General features: G+C 39.8%; 1 protein-coding gene across 3 annotated transcripts in view; it reads left to right on the top strand.

Moving 5' to 3' along the window:
• Positions 1-22,059, top strand: part of LOC149209632 (alpha,alpha-trehalose-phosphate synthase [UDP-forming] 1-like) — a 232,362-nt gene that overhangs the window by 4,922 nt on the left and 205,381 nt on the right. For all 3 annotated transcript variants that reach the window (XM_089396424.1, XM_089396422.1, XM_089396423.1), the window contains exon 2: positions 14,793-14,890. In XM_089396424.1, coding sequence (XP_089252550.1) covers positions 14,793-14,890 — 98 coding nt within the window. The remainder of the gene's footprint in view (positions 1-14,792; positions 14,891-22,059) is intronic.

Raw genomic sequence — 22,059 nt, 5'->3', positions numbered from 1 at the left:
ACAGAGAAAAATACTGGCAAAAATTTAGTGAGGAATTTCCTCACGCCACAGGGAAACCTCGACACAACTTGTCTTCAGAAACTCGGCCCTCTGACCCTTTGAGTTAGCGTTTGCGCTGCCCTGCGCAGTTTGCTTGACGTCAAACCTCTGATTGATCTCTGTTAGTTTTTAGTAGCATTGGAAGTGCTCTAGCCTTGAAAATTGGTGGAGAGGCTAAGGCACATGAGTTCTAAAGAAACCCATAAACCGTTTAGTGAAATTCCACCCGGATTGTATTTTTATTAAAATAATTAATATTTTTAATGGGGTTCCTAAGTCTAAACTTAGGGAAATTAAAATATTAATGTGTATTAATCAAAATATGGGTGAGAATGATCTAGAAGGCGGATCAAGTCATGTTTTAATCTTAGCCGTTGATTAGAGACTTAATCTCGGCCATTGAAAACTCATCAGGAAAAGTATAAAATGGAGGCTTGAGGTTCATTTGGAAACACACACAGAGAGATTGACGAAATCGATTTTCTGAGGTGAGAAGTTCTCAGGAGGAAAATTGATGGGGAGATCTTGCGACTGAGGGGCAGAGAGAATCCGGAAGGACTTTCCAGGGAAGACTAACAGAGAGGTAGAGAGCTTGCAGAGAGGCCGCAATAGCTGGGAGAGCTGACGATGGGCCAGTTTGGGGAGAGCTGACGCAGAGCTAGAAGGCCCAGCACAGAGCAGAAAAACTGCCTGTCAAAATCCAAAACTGTCGGAAGAGTTGGATCTACCGGGAACTGGTGGAACAACGAGAATAGCCAGGAGAGCTGATGCAGAGGGCAGAGAAGGTGATGTAGGGATAACGCAGAGCCAACGCAGAAATAGCTGGGGTTAGCCAGTCTTGTGTCAAATCAGCCTGAATTCTGCCGGGTGAAGTGAGGTAAAACTAACTTAGATTTTCTGCCAGTATTTTCTTTATAAAGGATTGCTAGATGAGCATCCTAGATTTGTATTCAAATATTTCTCTTGCATAATAATAAAACCTCAGAGCTGCTGCACCAATTTTCCGTCATTGGGTTTTTCTAAGGACTATTGTGTCCAAAAATACGTGTGTTCTATGTATTGTTCTTTTCTCTGTTTTCTGTTTAATGAGATCAAATATTTAATTAGTGTAGGTTTCAGAAGTAATTTGCTTCAGTATTCAGAAGAATAACTAGATGAATGTAATCTAAAAATCAAGTAGGTGAAGTTGATTTAGATTTGTTGCAGTAGGGGTTTCTTTGAGTAGTAGGAATTTTCACAATCTCTGAGGCAGTCATTTTTCCCTCTGCTGGCTGGAAAAATGCTTCTCCGACACTCTGGGACTCCTTCCCGGCCTCTGGAACTGAAGATGTCTTTCCCTCTCAACAAATTGAACTTGCCTCTAGAAGCTATTGCATAGCCCTTGCGTCAGCTTCTCTGTGGCTCTTTTGCCTCTCTGCAAATTCACTCACTGGATTTGGAATGCTTCCTCTAGCGTCACTATCTCTGCCCCTCACACACCGCTTCGGTCTCTAGCTCTCTCCGACAATTGACTGCTGCTACTCTAGAAATCGATCTGCCAAGAAATCGAACTTCTCAAGTGTGTTCTTCATTACCACATCGACCTCCTCTTATAATCCTTTGTTGGAGCACCAATGACCAAGATTAAAATAGAATCGATGGCTAAGATTATCTCTGGATCGATCTGTGTGAGTTTCTAGATGATTCTTGCCTTGAATTAATTAATACTGATTAATTAACCATATTCCCTAAGTTTAGACTTGGGAAATATTTAAAAACTGGTCAATAATCTAATTAAGTCATTTTTAGGTGGAATTTCCGAAAACGATTTCTGGGTTTTGGAGATTTCATGTCTTCTAGCCTCTCCATGAAATTTTGTGGCTAGAACACATCTGATGCTACAAAAACTAACATGGAACTGCTGCCAATCAAGTTGTCTTGCTTGCTGCTTATTGGGAAAATGCTTTTCCAACCCTCTGGAGAATCTTCTTGGCCTTTGGAACTAAAAACGTCTTCCCCTTCAGTGAAATTGCATTGCTCTACTAAAGCAACTGCGTAGTCCCAACATTGCTTCCAGGAGAAAACTTTGGCCTCCTCTTTTCGACTCTCTGGAACTTGAAAACTTCCTCCGGATTACGGTTGACCTCTCATGCCACCTGCTACTCGCCTCGTAGGTTGGTCTCCACTATTGAATCACTCCTGCAACTAGGAATTCGAATTTCCTGGGCAACTGAATATTTGCATTGGGGTGTCCTCCATCTACCTATCAACCTCCTTATAATCTCTAGTTGGGACTCCAACTACCAAGATTAAAACTTAATTGATGGCTAAGACCATCTCCAAGCTGATTTGTGTGAGTTTCTAGATGGTTCACACCTTTCTCAATTAATTCTTATTAAGTAACCACTTTTCCGAAGTTGGAATTTTTAAATTATGGTCAATTAATTTAATTGAGCCATCTCTAGGTGGAGTTTCTAGAAACGATTTATGGGTTTTGGAGAACTCCTGTGTTTTAGCCTCTCCTCAAGGTCTCGATATTAGAACACTATCTGATGCTACAAAAACTAACACTCCCTCTTAGCAGGGCAGGCGTTTTAATGCTGAACTGCTATAACACCTTGTCTCTGCGTCATCCTCCCTTACATGTTGTTGATGTCTGATAGGAAACTCTGCTAGAAATGACTGTGCAGCTCCCTCAGTCACAATGCTGCTCCCTTAGTCACCGCGTTGTTCCCTTAATCACCACGTTGTTCCCTCATCCACTGCAATGTTCCCTCAGTCACTGCCCATCAACCACTATGCTAACTCTGATTCATCTGCCACTCACTGTAGCTGAACCAAACTGCTGCATCTGTGCTGCTGCTGACACTGCACTGTACATCCTGTATTGTTGCCAACTCTACATTTGCACTGCAACTCAACTCCCTCTCAATTGTTGTTGCTGCTACTGCAACCTTTGCAACTAAGAAGCATCCAAAATACTTTGTCCCTGCTACTGAAACGGGTTCTCCACTCTACCCATCTGTTCTCTAAAATGGACGAACTTAGCTCTCCCTAGAGCTTTCGTGAGTATATCTGAAACCTGCTCATCTGTGGGAACATATTGTAGATGGACCGCTCCACGCTACACACAATCCTTGATGAATGACACTGAATATCTATGTGTTTCGACCAGTCATGAAACACTGGATCTTAGAGAGCTTGATGCAACTTTGATTATCATAGTAGACACTAGTTGCCTCCATCCTCTGCCTGAACAAGCTTACTAACAGCTTTTGAAGCCATATAAATTCACACGTATCTGTGCTAGCTGCCATGTACTTTGCCTCTGCAGATCTCAGTGATACTGACTTCTGCTTCTTGCTGCACCAAGAATCCATCCCTGATCGAATGTTGAAGCAATACCTAGAGGTACTTTTCTTGTCGACTGAACTGCCTGCCCAATTTGCATCTGTGAACCCACATAGTCTGACGTCATCCCCTTGGGTATATTTCAACCCATACTCTATTGTGCCGCACACATACCTCAAAATGTGCCTCACTGCTGTCCAATGCACTCTCTTTGGTTCCACCATAAACTGACTGATGACCGCGAAACAAATATTTGGCCTAGTGTTGACCAAATACATGAGAGAACCGATGAGCTATCTATACAAGGTGGGGTCAACATCCTTGTCATCTGATGCATTTATCTTCTTCCAGTTGGTGATCATGGGCGTAGACATGGGTCTACAATCCTGCATTCTGAATCTCTTCAGAATATCTGTAGCATATCTCCCTTGACCAAGGAAGATCTCCCCATCCTTCTGCCACACTTCCAATCCTAGGAAATAGTGCATCAACCACAAATCCTTTATATCGAACTTGTTGATTTGGGGCAGCATTAGATGTGCTCTAAGCCTCAAATTTTGCAGGGAGGTTTGGGCACAGGCATTCCAAAGAACCCAGAAAGCATTTTGGGAAATTCTACCCAGAAGTGATTTTATTAAAATAATTAATATTTTTAATGGAGTTTCTAAGTCTAAACTTAGGAAAATTAAAATATTAATGGGTATTAATCTAGTCAAGGGTGAAACTTCTAGAAAAAGCAATGGATCAAGACAAAACGATATGAGCCTTTGATTATGTTTTAATTTAGGTCATTGGTTGTCCAACAAGAAGAGATAAGAAGGGGCTTGAGGGTCATTTGGACAACGCATAGAGACATTGAGAAAATCGATTTTCTGAGGTGAGAAGTTCTAAGGAGGAAATCGATTGAGGAGATCTTGCAGCAGAGGAGCAGTGAGAATCCAGGAGAAGGAATTTCCGAAGAGTACAAGGTAGAGAGAGGACAGAAAGATGTCAAAAGGAAGGCTGACATTGGCCTACGCAGTGCTAAAGCAGAGGCAACACAGTCAGTGAGGGGAAGTCGAGTTTCTGTTGAGGGAATTCGAAGTTCAGTTGCTGAAAGCTAGTGTGTGAGTCTAGGAGGTGGGAAATTCGATTTCTCAGCCAACAAAGGATCCAGAACAGAGAGGCAGCGTAATACCCAGGAGGGGTGACGTAGTTTTGTGCAGAAGCCATGTAGAAGGTGATGCAGAGCCTCCAGAGTTGAAGGATCAGTCTGAAGGATCAGTCTCTGATTCTCCAGTGACAGGGTGAGATCATTTCACTAGTCTTTTGCCCCATATTTTATCTGTAAAGGATTGCTAGTTGAGCATCCTAGATTTGTACTCAGAATTTTTTCCCGCATAATAATAAACCCTCAGAGTTGCGGCACCGGTTTTCCTGCATTGGGTTTTTCCGGGGACTATTTGTCCAAAAATAACTGTGTCCTATGTGTTGCGTTGTTCTTTCTTGCTTAGTATTTTGTTTCCTCTTATATGTAAATTAAGTGAAGGTTGCAGATGTATTTACTTCGAAATTTACCGTAGAAGGCAGTAAATAACTTGCAAGATTTAATCAAATAGGAGAAGTAACATCAATTTGCTGCAGTAGGGATTCCAATGTAGGAATTTTCACAAAACTCTGATGTCGGGTTCCTCTTACAATCCTCTATGAGCCTTGATGACCCTGTTAAGAAGAGATCATCAACATACAATACTAGGATGAGTGGCTCATCCTCTACCATCAAATTGTAAAGGTTGGGATTTGTGCCACTCTTGACGAATCTCATTTGCTGCAAGTAGTTGTCAATTTGACCATACCATGCCTTAGGAGCCTGCTTGAGTCTGTATAGAGTTGTATTCAACCTCAACACATGTGCGTCTCTGATGAGTCTCGAAGCCCTTTGGCTGTTCTATGTACACCTCCTCCTCTATCACCCCATTCAAGAATGTTGTCTTGACGTCCATCTGATGAATCTGCTACCCCATCTGAGTTGCTAGGGATATAATTGACTGAATAGAAGTGTATCTGGCAACTGGGGTGAAGGTCTCCTCATAATCTATCCCTTCTTTCTGCGCATACCCCTTTGCCATGAATCAAGCCTTATACTTTTCCACGCCGCCGTCTACAACGTAAACCTACAACTGTCATGTCCTTAGGCCTCGGCACCACCTCCCAAACATCATTCATCATGATAGAGCTGTACTCCTCTACCATGGCAGTTGGAAGATTCTACAACTTGAGCCATCAATGCTTGGTACTTGTCAAGATGTCTACGCTCTCTCTTGTTCGTCCTAGGAGCTCTAATGAACTCCTTTGCATCTCTCAATGTCTGACGAACTTCTTTGCTGGTTCGACCACTAGTGGTGGGAGGTTCAACCAGCTTGTCCTCATCCGACTTCTGCTGCTCCATCTGCCGTGAACTCATTGGATCCCCAACACCTGAGGAAATGCTAGTACTAGTCATTGTATTGGATCCCTGTGACTATCTGACTGGCGCTCCCACTGGCTGCCCTTGCTGCTAGACCAATGGAGCTTCTGTTGGCTCACTTTGATCTCTTGCTGGCATCTCACGAGATCTCTTGAAGGCTCTGTCCTCCATGAACTTTACGACTCGTCTCACTACGATTTTCCTGCTACTAGGACCATAGATCTTGTATGCTTTTGATGTTTCACTATATCCAACAAGAAATCCCTTCTTTGTAGTTTGATCCAATTTGGTACGCTTCTCATCTGGCACATGGAAATAAGCTATGCTGACAAAGATCCTGAAGTGACTTACCTTGGGCTTCTTTCTTGAGAAGACCTCTTTTGGTGTTATCTTCCTCAATTCCTTATGAGGAACCTTGTTCTTGATATACACCGTTGTGTTACATGCCTCTGCCCATACAAACCTGGGGAAATCCTGGTCATATAACATCGCTTTTGCAACCTGGTACATAAGTAAATCTGTATGCAAGAGCGAATAAGTGTGTAGCTTGTATTTGTCATAAGGAAAATGTTATTATTAATAAAAATTTAATGGTGATTACAATTCTTCGTGTCGGTGTGACTTATATAGGCATTGACTGGCCACGAAGATAGGGGTCACATCTTTTGACCAATGTCCCTTCATAATTAATGGGACATTAATTAATCATTATTATTAATACTTGTTATTTAATGTTTATTTATTAATTGATGTTTATTATGAATATTGTATTCATAACATTGCCACCCCGTTTAGAGATGCTTTGTCCGCAAAGTATAATCAGAAGGGTTTCCTCTAGTTGAACATTGTTGCTATGGAGTGGCATCTTTACGTTGACTGGTGTAGTCTTCACGAGTAATTGTACCTTCCTTGAAGCTAGGAGTGTTAACACCATATAATTTATAATGTCGTCCTTGCTAGTTAAACTCCATGAATTGTTCTTCAAGGTTTGTAGTATAACTTCCTAGTTGTATTAACCATTTTGTACCTAGAACTACATCCATTTCCTTGAGTGGTATGGCAAATAGATCTATTTGTAGCTCTAGTTCTTGTATTTGGATTGAAGCTTTATGACATTCTCCCATTTCCTTTAACTTTTGCTGAGTAACGACAAACATGGTCAGGTCCTTGATTGGGCATATACAAAGATCAAGTTGTTTAGCAAGATTGATGTTTATACAATTGTGAGTACTACCAAAATCTACAAGTATATTGACATTTCTGCCTCTTATGAGTCCCTTGAGCTTTAGGGTTTTAGGACATAATCTCCTCCTCATGTTTGTTGGTGGTGTAGTAAGCTTAATGTTCCTTCTTGGGGATTGGTTTCTCTTATTCCGAAGATGTGGTGGAACGTATTTTGCAATTGCTTGTTGTTCTTGGTCTCTGGGAGAGTTACTATTATCATCATGGTTTTTCCAGTCACATGACATTGCAACTAATGACTGTTCCTCAGAATCTGAATCTTCACTGTGTGTGACAATGATTCCTTCATCACATTCCTATACTTCAACTTGCTTCCCATCTACTATTTTATAGTAGCGCAGGATGCGTATTCACATTTATGTCCTGACATCCAGTTTTCTCCACATTTAAGACAATTATTTTTCCTTTTTATCTTTTTATCTTTTTTCTTTTTCTGACTTATTACTTAAAGTGTTTGATTCCTTCTCGACTTCATAAGTATATAACTTCTTGTTAAGACATCTATGTCCTAATGTCCATTTGTCTCCACAAGATCTACATATGTTAGTTTCTTTTTTTCTCGAGTGTTGTTGTGGGTCTTCATCTTCCTTGAATGATGTCTTTTTGAACTTATGTTTTCTCTCAATAATTATGGCTGCATGTCTAGCTTCTTCAATGGTTTTGGGGTTTATATAGTTTTAATTCTTCTCGAATATACTCTTTAAGGCCACATTGATACATTTTTAGCAGTTCTTCGTCTGAGAACCCCCTTTGCCTTATAGCTAATACTTCCCACTCATGGGTGTATTCACTTACAGATCCTTTTTGTTTGAGGTGAATGAATATTTTGTAAACATCGTCTTCTTCGTCATGGAGGCTTTTGAGCAGGGCGTCCAATTTTTTTTTTCCAATTGAACGAATGAGCCTCACATCTATTGGACCACCATATGAACCAGTCATATGCTTCAACTTCCAGGTTGTTAGATGTGGTCATGACCTTCTCTTGTTCACCTTTTGGCGGATTTGCTCCGAAGACGATGTACATTTTATTTACCCACACAATGGCACCCTTATGGTCCTTACCATCGTGCTAAGGTAATTCCCTTTTAATTTTGTGGTAGTCTCTTTCGGGAAATTTTGTATAGCACTGACTTCCTTGGAACTGTATATGCGGTATTTGTGGGAATTCGTGCACCGATTAGAATTCATTACTTGGAAAAGCTTCACCTTCTGGAGTCTTGGGACTTTATGGTGACTCTTGTGTGCTTAAGGGATTAAAGGGTGGATTGACTCCTCCCATAAACTGGCTTGTCATGTTCTCTATTTTTTTATATTAATTGCCATTTGGTCTTGAGTGCTAATTATCCTCTCTTGGTCTTTTCCTAATTCATCCTACTTTCTTTTGACATTGTAAAGGTGCTTGCCCATTCTATCGAGTTCTTCTTGAAATTTCTTTGAATTGTCGTCATTATTACTTCCCATCTTGGCTTTATTTTTTATCCTAGCAGAGCCAATTTTTTTATTTTTTGTTATATATAAATAAATAATAATAATGCTATTATTATTATTATAGTTTTTTAATTAATTAATTAATTATATAGTTATGAACTATATAATATGATTATACCTTATATAATAATTAATTGTACACCTTATGATTCACGGGTTATGAAAATCGTGACCAAGAGTTATGGATCGTGACGGCTTATGAAAATCGTGACTAAGAGTTATGGATTGTGACGACTTATGAAAATGTTATGACTCTTGACCAAGAGTTGTATGTTACCATGTGAAAACGATGGAGGGGAGTTGACTGCCGACAGCACAGAGAACGGGGGCTTGGTCGAGGAGACCAACTGACAACATAGGCAACAGGGATTTGGTCGAGGTCAGATGTAGCAGGGTTTGGTCGAGGACAAGGGATGAGACGACAAAGCAGTACGAGGTCAGAGGGCGACGACGGAAGCACGACGGGAACAATGGCCGGGTATGTGCGTGATGGAGTGTTGGGTGTGGTCGAAGCGCATTGTGGCAGAGCGGAAGGAACAACGTGGTGGAACGGAACGGGTGGATGCTGGTCAGAATGCGATTTGGGTAGCGGTTCTCAGTGGATTTGGCAGCGGAAGGTACATCGTGGAGATGGAGACAGGGTGGGGGAATATAGTTGCAGGCAGGAGGATCAAGTGCTCTGATACCACTGTTACAGAAGTAAATCTGTATGCAAGAGCAAATAAGTGTGTAGACTGTATTCATCATAAGTAAAATGTTATTATTAATAAAAATTTAATGGTGATTACAATTCTTCGTGGCAGTGTGCTTTATATAGGCATTGACTAGCCACGAAGATAGGGGTCACATCTTTTGAAAATGCCCTTCTTAATTAATGGGACATTAATTAATCTAATTAAATAATTATTATTATTAATACTTGTCATTTAAATTTTATTTATTAATTGATGTTTGTTATGAATATTTTATTCATAACACAACCCCAGCTATAGATTTGTTCTTCCGCTCCACTACCCCATTCTGCTGTGGATTGTATGGAGCTGTCCACTCTCTTCTGATACCCTCATTTGCATAGAAATTTGTGAAGTCTTTATCTGTGTACTCTCCACCATTATCTGAGCGAAGCACCTTGATCTTCTTCCTTGTCACATTCTCTACCAGAGCCTTAAACTCCTTGAAGCGATCAAAGACCTCATCCTTGGTCTTCAAGAAGTAGATCCAAGTTTTCCTAGAATGGTCATCAATAAAGGTGACAAAATACTCAGCCCCACTGAGAGCTCTAGTGGATATAGGGCCACAAATCTCTGAATGTACAAGTCCGAACACGCCATCTGCTCTATAGTCACTTCTTGGGAATGCTACATTAGCATATTTCCCAAGCACACATCCTTTGCAAACATCATCGTGTTCCATGCCAAGTTTTGGAACACCTACCAGTCTCCCTGAGCATTCTAAGTGCTCCATGATGTAAATTTCTCATTCTCCTATGCCATAAGTCATTTAGGTATTTCCCATTGCTATTGTTGCCACCTACTAGTGCCATTGGAGAATCAAGTTGCAATCTGTACAATTTGTTGCTTCGAACTCCAATTTGCCTCACCCTCTTCCGTCTTGGGTGTTTGACAATCACCTTCTTCCCTATGAAGTGAACATCATATCCCTTATCTTGTAGTTGGGATACTGAAATCAGGGCCATGCCTAATCTCGACACATGCAGTACATCTGTAGCTCTAGTACTTGCTCCTAACTCCCTCTTAAAATCGATAGTACCTCTCCCACTGGAGTGCACTTTGTCTTGTTTTCCATCGTTATCTAGAAGTCCATTTGCTCTTCATTGTAGCTAGAGAAATATTCTCTCACCCTTGTCATGCGAGTTGACACTTCACTGTCTATATACCAGACACCTTGTGAAGCTGAGCTAGATAAGCAAGCAATTTCGTCCTCCAATCTGGAAGACAATTTTGAAGCCCCGTGAATATCACATCTTTCCATGGCCATACTGGAGATATTTGAGGAATTAATTGAAGACATCCTGAGTATAATTCTATATGCTATTTCTCTTCCACCTGACACTGATTCTGCTCTAGCAAACTACTGCAAAACCCTCTGTGCCCATACAAGAAATCTGCTCATCGAAAATACTGAGCTGTTGTTGCTCCCTCTGCTTGTTGGAATCACTATTCCGGACAAATCGAACAACCCTGCAACTACAACTGGAAAATCGAACCTTTGTTCAACAATTTGCACTACCTGGCTAGGCACTGTGCAGCCCCAGAGTATTCGTTCTAATGCTCCCTTTGAACAACAAATTTTTTCCTTTCTCCACCTCTGAGCTTCCCGTCTGTCAAACTCGCTTTGATACCATGTCAAAATTTCTACGAAATTTCTATTGCAACTTCTGGAATTAATTATTTTAACTATAAAATTAATTATGCAGTTTATTGCTATGACAACAACGAATTAATCACACTGCAATCTTCACAAATAAAATACTGCGGAAAATAAAAGCGCTGGAAACTGAGAAATGCTAGCACACACAAAATTTGTGACACCATTATTTTGGACAAAAGTCCCTAAAAAAACCCAATGTGGGAAAACTGGTTGCAGCAGTTGAGGGTTTATATTATTATTATGCAACAAAATTTCCGAGTACAATAAAATGCCGCAAAAATGGTGATTCTACCCAAGAGAAATACTGGCAAAAATAAAGTGAGGGATTTTACCCTCTCTTTGAAAAATCTTGACACTTGACTACCTCTGAAAAGCAAGTCATCCACCTGCTTAGCGTAGACCCTCACACACTTGGCCTGGAACTGCTAACAATCAAGCCATTATGCCTGTTGCTGACTGGGAAAATGCTTCTTCGACCCTTTGGAAAATCTTCCCGGCCTTTAGAACTGAAAACGTCCTCCCCTTCACCGAAATCAAATTGCTTTGCTGCAACAACTATGCAGTCCCAGTGTTGCTTCCTGGAAAAAATATTGGCCTCCTCTTTTTGACTCTTCAGAATTGGAAAACTTCCTTCGGATTACTGCTGACCTCTCCTGCCACCTGCTACTCGCCTCTTGGCTCGATCTCCACTGCTATATCACTCCTACAACTAGGAATTCGAACTCTCTGGGCAACTAAGTATCTGCACTGGTGTGTCCTCCATCTACCCATCGACCTTCTCTTATAATCTCTAGTTGGGACTCCAACGATCAAGATTAAAACTTAATCGGTAGCTGAGATCATCTCTAAGTTAATCCATGTGAGTTTCTAGATGATTCACACCTTTCTGAATTAATTCTTATTAATTAACCACTTTTCCTAAGTTGGACTCTAAGTTATCGGATCCAGGGCAGGGGGGTCCAGGATCCATGGATCTGATCCGGATCTGCCTGGATCCGTGTAGGAAACAACTACGTGGCGGATCTCGATTTGCTGGAAACAGATCCTACATGGGGGAAATGGATCCTACATTGGGGAAACAGATCTTGCAAGGGAAATTTAGCTATCGTGCAACTTATACATACTTTAGCCTTGCAGGATTTGTGATTACCACTTGTGTATAACAAAGCTTTGGGTCAAACAAGTTATTCGGACTAGGTAAGCTCTAGATCTTGGATCCTACACCTCTATTTCTCCGCTATTGGGTTCAACTCCATCACTTTTCTTATATATTTTTTGGTTTTCTTCTATGTTTCCTAACGTTTTGAGTTCATAAAGGAATTTATGACCAATTGGTTATTTAATCTCAAGTATTTGCTTTTGGATCATTGAAACCTTTTTTGTTTTAATTTTGTAGTAGTGGATTTGGTAGATTGAGGTTTGATTTCAGTTCAACAGGGTTTGTTATGTAATCTTCTCTATAGATGTTGGAATGCTCCCTCAGGAGTCTGAGACTTGGCTATTTAGATGCATAGAGAAGTACCTGTTAAATAGAGCGCAGGTTTTGTAGGAATCAAGGTTTAAATGGACTATTTAGCATATTAAGACAGTAAAGTCAGGAAGTTAAGTGATTTTACATATTCAGAGTATTTAGCATATTCAATTATTACGATTTTTAGATTTTAGGTTTCGTTTCGTGGTTAATACAATGAAGTGGCCCCTGCTTGCATTATTCCATGTGTTTGTCGGCCACACCTTGCTCAATTTCAAACAACAACAGAGACGTTTCAGACAACAACAAACAACGATTCTCTAGGCAGAACACGAAAGCAACACGATCCCACTCATTTTTGTACTTGCTATTATCATTTATGATATTATCTTTTGAATGAGGGAGTATGCATCATTTCAGTGTTTCAATCTTCATATTTTTAATATATATAATGATTTCAGTTCTAAATGGTGTGATTTATAAATGGATTTGATTTTTGAACTCTAAAAGTGATTTTTAAAATACAAAAATATTATTATATTTTTTGTACTTGACGTATCCTTGCTGTATCTGGATCCTGGATTTTCAAAAATCTAGCGGATCTGAATCGATATCTGTATCCTGGTAACTTACGTAGGAATTTTTAAATTATGGTCAGTTAATTTAATTGAGCCATCTCTAGGTGGAATTTCCATAAACCTATGCTGCAGGAAATGCCTAAAAAGGTGGCATACCGGTATCGGGGAAGGCCAACTCAAGGGGTGAAGAAAGGTGTGGGCCCCTTCTAACACACAAATGTTCAGATTTAGAGCTCTCTCTTTCTGTTTTTGATATTTGAGCCTGTGGTGGTGCAATTGTAAGTACTAGTAGAGTTGCCTCTTCTATTGAACAAGCATCTTGTTCTATCTTTGCTGATGAGGATGAGTTTTATTAGTAATGATATGTTAATGTAGCCATAATTGTCTTTAGCTCATGTTTTATTTTAGTTTTAGCACATATAGCCTCACATATAAACACTGATTTTGGAGCCTTGGATGTAAAGCCTCATTTATAAAGGCTAATTTTGGATATTTGCATCATGTAATCATTTGTTGGAGTTAATATAAATTTGGGTTTCCTTCTAAAATGTCATTTATATGTCTCATTCTTTCTTTTCTTGGAAAATAATGTGTTATTTAATATTGACTATATATATATATATATATATATATATATATATATATAATGTTTCGGCCGCGTTTCCATTTTCCGGGGGTCAGGTTTTGGGCCATCCCCTTTTCGGAAACTTCTAGACGTTTCAGCATTTTGTGCAACCTAGCCATCAATGATTTCTGGGTTTTTGTGAACTCCTGTGTTTTAGCCTCTCCACAAGGTCTCACGACTAGAACATCATCCGATGCTACAAAAACTAACAACATACTCTATCCATACATCTTTTCCCGTCACAATGCCCATTTTTACAAAAGGATATTTACAAAAAAATGTACAAAATGGGATATTATTATATAAATTAGACTAAATTTCAAACCGATTCAGACTCTCAGATCTTTTACCAGTCTTCTTCTGTATTTTGTCTTTCTTGGGTTTTAATGCTTTATGACTGGTTCTACTTTTATGATAATTGTACGTGAGGGAATGGGTTAGCAAGTTAAAACATTAAGACATATAGATACCCATGCCATCCATATGGTTTGGTTGGTGATTTGCATGTTTGGGTGAGTCCATTTGTTTATCCCAATCTCCACTGTGTGTTTTCTTTTTTTGAAATGCATGGATGATCTATTGACATTGCATAGGATATTCATATATCTTTTGCCAATCAAATTGCCTATTTTTCCTGATGGGTTGATATAATTATACGAATTAGATTAAGGTAAAAGATCCAAACAGATATCTTTATGTAGATCTATTCATTTGCCTTCTGTTTTTCAGTCCCATTGCCCATTTTTGGTTACCAGTGGACATTATTGTATAAAGTAAATTGACTGGAGAAATAAAGAAATTGTGTTTACAATTATCTCTGGATCTTGTGATCTATTGACATTGCATATTCTGTCATATATCTTTTGCCAGGCACATTGCCAATTTTTCCTACTAATGTTAAATGGACATCATTATTATATAAATTACATTAAATTAAAAAACCAAACAAATATCTTTACATTAGATCTATTTATGTACCCTTTTTTGTTCCAGTGCCATGCCCATCTCTGGTTACCAGTGGACATTAATGTATATACTAAATTAACTTGAGAAAAGAAATAAATAAATATGTCTACACTTATCTCTGGATAATGTGTTGGCCTGTTGATTTTTGTGAACTGGGCTTGTGAAGAAGATGCTTTTTGTGTTGTTTATTCAATTGCATTTTGTTTGACATCTCAGGTCTGAAGCAGTTCGAGGCCAAGTGGATTGGATGGGCTGGTGTGAATGTACCAGACAAGCTCGGACAGGCTGCACTAACCAAGGCTCTTGCTGAAAAGGTAGATAAGTATTAAAATCAGAGCTGCATTGCCTGCCCTTCCTTGATTTTATCTATAAATGGCACATTTGCATTGCAGTTCTGAAACTAAGATTATCTTCATCCATGGCCACCTACTGCCAGACAACTTAGTTAGAATTTAGACAAGATGGAATTTAAAGAGTTTGATTCTGGATGGCCTTTTCAGTTATATGAGAAAACCACTGCTCATACTATTTTTTTTTGAATAAGGTGTTTCATCAAAATATCTAAATTTCAAAGGTGTTACCTATAGTTTAATGTGGAATTATTTCATGGTTTCCTTTAATCTATCAATCCACTGGAGTGAGCCCATTTTATGCATTCTCGGCTTACACAAAGGAGAATAGTATGCTGCACTAACCAAAGTTCTAGCTGAAAAGGTATATAAGTATCAACATCAGAGCTGCAATGGTCTCCTCCCTTATTTCATCTATAAATTACATATGCAATGTAGTTTGGAACCTAATACTCTTCATTCTTTACTCAGGCCACTTCTGTGATGCCCCTACATGGACGTTAACCAAAAAGAAAACATGCAGCTTACAAAAGCTGTTTTTTTTCTTGGGTGTCAATACAGTAATCTATGTTTCAATAATGACATATTTATTCAACCCCTTGGTAATATAATCCCCTCGTAAACCACATGAACGTTAATAATAATGATGACAAAAGTACAAGATGGATTCCAATATTCACTTCTTTTCAATTACAATGCTTTGTATGCTTATATATTTTCAAATACATGATATTAGCACATAAAATATTTCAAGCACAACCAAGGAGCAATTAATAATTAGCAAAGTTAGCTCAATTACCAATTTAATCAATACGAGTCTTTAGGCCACGATGATTAGTTCTCTACTAATCATTCGATGGTTCATGATTGTCCTCAACAACAATAATACAAGAAATCTACCCAGGAGTGGCCATATACCATCAACCTTTAGTCCTTATGGGTTGACCACTCTGTCTATTACATTCCCTGTCGCAGGGTTTGCAGAATTTGAACCTTGAGGTTTTAAATTTGACGAACCCCAAAAAGAATGTCTAGGTTTGTTCAGGTTCACTAATGCCCTAAGTTAGATGATGTTACAATGACCTATATCTATAGTGAGAAGGCCTTCCTATAATGTATGCAGTCTTTATTATTGAGCTCTATACTATTTATCTCGATAGGTTCCTTAAACTGAAATGATACCGTTATAACTTACAAGGATTCCTTGTATGGGAGCCCTATGTTTGTTTTATTAAAGGAGTAATAAAAATAAGTTTTGGGTCTGCAAAATTTTTGAGTACTGAATTAATTCACTGCTGTTACATTTTCGCTGTCCAAAGAGCTTGATGTTGTGCGTATTTTATTGTGTTTATGATTGTGGTTAGACATAGACCTGATTTGAAGTACTAGGAAAAACCAACAAGGTTTTGGAGAATCCCACATGTCCAACTGCTAGTGAATTATGACACTCAAGAACTTTGGTTTTGAATTTGGAAGTGGGACTTAGATAAATTCGTCCCTTATACCAAAGGATGTCATTCTTCCATTCGAGTTTTGAATTTTGAATAGGATTATTGATTAGGTTACATATATCTGTATTCTTCGCGTATTCACTTCAAATTTCATCTAACCATTATGGGACTATAGTTGAGATTGCAAGTAATGATGGGTCTTCATCTTTTCGAGATAGAGCATCAATTGCAATATTGTCTTTACCTTTCTTATGGAGAATTTCTAAATCAAAGGTAGCTATTTTCTCCAACCATTTTTGTTGTTCCGACGAAAGTGTTTTTTGTTGTAAAAGGTACTACAAGCTATTGTGATCCATATGTATCAAGAATTTTCTTCTTATAATATATTGTTGCCATTTGGTTAGGGCATGCATGATAGCAAACATCTGCTTATCATATGTTCATTTCAAATGCTCCCTCTTATTTAACTTTCTACTCTCAAAAGCTATGGGATGGCCATCTTGCATTAATACAGTTCTTAATCCAAACTCGGAAGCATCACATTCAATTATAAAAGGTTTTGAAAAATTAGGTGTTGATAACCCTCATTTTGAAGGCATGACTTCCTTTAGTATTTCAAAACATTGTTTTGCTTGATCATCCCACATGAACGATTTTTTTTTAAAAGATTTGTCAGAGGAGCAATTATGTGGGCTTAGTTTCAAATAAATCTTTGGTAGTATCCAGTCAACCCTAAAAATCCTCATAATTTGTAGATGTTAATTAGTTTAGGCCATTCTTTTATTGCCTTGATCTTTTTAGGATCTATCTTTACTCCTTGTTTGGATATCACGTGTTCGAGGTGTTAGGATTCCAAGGAACTCTCCTAGGTTGTAGCTTGGAGATGCCTGGTAACATATAAATTACTATTTGCAATGGATGAATGGAAGGAATGATGCTTGTCCAAGCCAGATAACCACTTCTACTTTGTTTCACTCCAGACATGCGTGAACACCCCCAGACTACAAGGCTTTAGACCACCAACTACTCATAGATTAGAGATTGGGTGAATATGGAGAATACTGACCACACCAGCAGATGCACAAGACCATGTGATGGCCGGCTGCAACCAGTGAAGAAGCCTATGGATTTAATCTACTAATGCACAGACAGGATGACAGCTCTATGGCACTAGATAGAAAGAAACCTGGAAAACCTATTCAATGATACATTCAACAATCTAACACATAGATAGGATGACAACTTTCTAGCGCTAAACCTTAAAGATCAAGAATACAGCATATCAGGCACAACGTAGAACAGAGAGAAAATGCAAAGTGAGCAGTTAACAACAAAAGAAGCTTATATTAGCTGAAAATGAAGACGAGACGCTTCCAGTGACAAAATATCTACAGTCTCCAGAAGTTGAACCTTACATCAAAACATCAACCATATACCCTGATTACATTTTTCTTCTGGGTATTTATAGATATTACATTACAAGGGCACTTAGCCATTTAGGTATGGAGGGGTCATAATTGACCACCAACTGCATTTAACTACCTGATGGAGTGTCTGGTTGTGTTTGCTTGCTGTAGTGGGTGAATGCGATCCTTTCAGGCGCTGTGCTGTCCTCTTAGGTAGTTGGAGTGCTTGTACCAGTGAAATTCCATAACTGCTAAATTAAGCTACAGGGTCGTGCTCTGTCCTTTTCACCTTTGGCCATGCTGTTTTTTAAATATGGTTGTTGGGGAGTGACTGCGACTGGTACTGGTAAGCTGGTCACCTTCCTCCTTCGGGCAAATGGAGTGATCAAAGGACATGGAGTGCATGGGTGGACGGACGGTCGAGATGTTGGGGAAGGATGATCGTTGGATCAGGAGAATAGACGGCGGAGATGACTTGGCGGAGGGTATCGGCCGAGGTAGGAGCGGGATGAATGTGGGCCGTTGGATTTGTAGCGGATAGATCAAACGGTGATTAGGTGGTGGAGCTGCGCGGTAGTTATCAGATAGGGCGGATAGGTCAAGCGGTAAATGGCATTGATCGCACCGCCTTTGGGCATTGAGCGGTAAAAGGGTGGGGTCGTGTTATCCCACTCAACGATCAACACGTAGTAGTAGATGAGAGAGAAAAACCGCTCTCATCGCGTGCTAACGTTCGGGTGGATTGCGGGCACGATAAGTGCGAAGGTTGTCAGATCTCAGTGGAGATGATCTGACAATGGAGGAATGATCGGGCAAGTTGCTTTCTCGGGCACGACGAGAGCCATTAGATTCGGTAGGGGAGATCAACGACGAGGAAACGATTAAGGTTTTAGCAAGCGCGCGAGGGCGTATGGGAGGGTTTTATGAGGGCTTGGACTTTGCGCTCGGGGCTTAAAGGCAAAGGGGCTATTTTGCTAAGTTTAGAAGGGAAAATAGAGGAATGGAGGTGGTAGAGTGAAAACAGAGTAGGAGGAAAAGGAGAAGATGACCATTATGAGCTTCCTTTTTAAGCAGAATCAAGCAGATCAAGCTCATCTCTGACCTTGGAAAATCCTCGTTATATAGCAGAGCTAACACTGGCTCCTTCTGTGGATGAGATCCTCCCTATGAGGTCTCAAGAACTGTAGATCACTGCCTTTCCTACAAAAACAAGATTAAAAACATTTTGCCTAGTATTCTGTTGAGCATGGAGTCTAATTAAGCCTACACTAAAACCTAATAAAACGACATATTTACAACATTAAGGCCTGAAGGCCTTAAACAACATAAATTTTCAAAAATCGCCCATTAACTGGGCCATCAAAAACTGTCTCTCCTTCCACACTTTGTAGCATGAAGGTATTGTTCCCCTGGATCTGTGATGACAAAAGGTTCAGTCCACAGAGCATCGAACTTCCCATGATTGCCTTTCTTTTCCTTCAGTGCATCCCATTTAAGAACCAAGTCTTCAATCTGAAAACTGTCTATCTTTGCTTTTTTGTCAAAGGCTTCCTTGATTCTCTTTTGATGTGCTGTAGACTTTTCAACCAGCTGCTCTCTGATTTGATGCACTTATGCCAAATCACACATCCTTTTTGCCATGTCATCCTTATCATTCTGCTCTTCCTGCAAGAATTTTTCCACAGGGAGGATTAACTGGATTGGGAATACAACCTCAGTGCCATATACCAGCTTGAATGGAGAGTTCCCTGTGGATTTCTTGGTAGTCACTCTGTCAGCCCACAATGCATACTTCAGCTTGGAATCCCAGTTCCTTTTATTGTCTTCCAACAACTTTTTGATTATCCTTATCAGGCTCTTGTTGGAAGATTCTACTAGACCGTTGCCTTGAGGGTAATATGAGGTGGAATGAACCAGCTTAATGCCCATTGAGTCACACATGTCCACCAACTCTTTTGCTCTGAAGGCCGCTGCATTGTCTGTAACTAATTTATGTGGAAAACCAAACCTGGTGAAGATATTCTTTGTCAAGAACTTCATGACCACATGGTGATCAACTTTCCTAGTTGGGATGGTGTCAATCCATTTAGTGAAGTAGTCAATGGCTACTAAGATCCATTTGTGTTGGCCACTGAAATGTGGATTAATTTCTCCAATGAAATTTAAACCCCACTACTGGAAAGGGCCATTGGCATGTATTGGCCTTAAGGGCAGGGACTTCAATTGCTGTTTTCCTTCAAACCTCTAGCACTTGTCACAAGACTTCACAAATGAAAAGACATCAGAAAACAAGGTGGGCCAATAATACCCAGCTCTGAGAATCTTGTGGGCTGTGGTTTTCCAGTAGTGATGTCCTCCACAGATGCTGGAATGAAACTGATGCATGACCTCCATCGATTGTTCTTTGTCCAGGCATCTTAGAAGGATTCCAGATGGATCCCTCCAATAGAGCAGGTTTTTATGAATACAATACTTGAGCTTGATAGTTCTGGCTTGGCTTGGGCCTAAGCCTGGAGGAATCTCTAGCTTCTGCAAAAATTAAGCTGTTGTAAAATACCATTTACAAGAAGCTAGATTTTCTGCCAACAACTGATTCTGCGCTGGCTCAACTGTTGTTCCTTCTTCTATCTGCTGATCTGAAATTGTGCTTATCCAATTCATGTCCAACATCCTGCAATTTACTTCAGCCATGAGCTTTGCGTGACCCTGACCTCTGACAAGCTTGGTGGGCTTCAGTTCTATGTTGAATTCAATCAGCTTTGCAATCCATTTAGCCCTTCTTCCATCAACATCTGGTTGCGTTAGGACATCTTTTACTGAAGCAGAGGGCACATATGCAATTACCTTGGAATGCAGAATGTATATTCTGAAAGCTTTCAAAGATTTGATAAGAGCATAGGCCTGTTTTTCTATAATATCATACTTCAGTTCAGCATCCCTTAATGTTTTGCTGAAAAATGCCACTGGATGCTCTGAACCATCCTCATCTTTTCGTAATAAAACTGTTGCAAGGGTGTCACCTGAGGCAAATGAAAAGACATGGAACTCCTTGCTGTAGTCTGGGCTGATCAAAGTGGGAGCTTCCATAATAGCCCTCTTGATGGCTTCAAACGATCTTCTTGCTGCATCAGTCCATTTGATCTCTGATCCCTTTTTCAGCATGGAGGTGATATGTTTCACCAGTTTTGCAAAATTAGGAATGAACCTCCTTACAAAATTTATTTTTCCCATAAAGGATTGGATGTCCCTTTTTGATCTTGGGACAAACAAGGTCTGTATTGCTTTCACTCTTTCTGGATCAATTTTGACACCTGCAGCAGAAACAATGTGTCCTAACAACTTGCCCTCTCCTAAAGCAAACTGTGATTTCTTGGGATTCACTGATATCCCAAATCTTCTGCACTTCAGAAACACTTTCTTCAAATGCTGTAATTAGTCTGGATGGCTGCTGGAGTATACTGTTATATCATCTAGGTAGACAAGGACAAACTTATCCTTCTCTCCTACAAATGCTATATCCATAGCTCTCTGAAAGGTGGCTCCAACATTCATCAGCCAAAAGGCATCTTGGAATACATAAAAGTGCCCCAAGGAGTGGTGAATGTTGTCTTTTCTTGATCATCTGGGTGTACAGCAACTTGGTTATACCCTGAAAACCCATCCAAGAAAGAAATGACTTTGGCTTCTGAGACTTTCTGCAGCAAATGCTCCATCTTGGGCAGAGGATAATTATCTTTCTTAGAGCATTTGTTCAGGTTCTTGAAATCAACACACAGCCTGATTTCTCCACTCTTCTTCCTCACCACTACCAGGTTGGCTACCCACTTTGAATATCTCAGAGGAACTATGATTTTGGCAGCGAACAACTTCTTGATTTCTTTTTCAATGAGAGGGAGGAGCAAAGGATTTATGGGCCTCAGCTTCTGCTTGAAAGGGACGGTGTCCTTCTCCAAGGGGATCCTATGCTGGATGATCTTCTTGTCATAAATCTTAAGGTCACTATATTCCCAGGCAAAGACATCAGCAAAATGCTTCATTAGGGTGCAGTACTCAGAACTTAGGGCATCAGAAAAATGGGTGGACAGACTTATATATTTTGGATGATCTGGACTCCCTATGTTATGCCTATGGACTGCAGACTGATCTTCTTTTTAGGTAGCCTTATAAGGCACATAATTTTGGTCAAACAACTTCTCGAGAGGCACTAGCCCTTTAGGTATATATTTGCTAGGCAACCGAACAATGCTGTCATGGCCAATTCTGTTCTTTAGCTGGG

This window comes from Pinus tabuliformis, chromosome 1_2 (assembly GCF_031772625.1).
Source record: "Pinus tabuliformis cultivar Carrire ecotype Pingquan chromosome 1_2, CPIR1, whole genome shotgun sequence".
In the NCBI taxonomy this organism is placed as follows: Eukaryota; Viridiplantae; Streptophyta; class Pinopsida; order Pinales; family Pinaceae; genus Pinus; species Pinus tabuliformis.
Note: the sequence above shows the minus strand (reverse complement) of the source record. Positions and strands in the feature narration are given on the sequence as shown.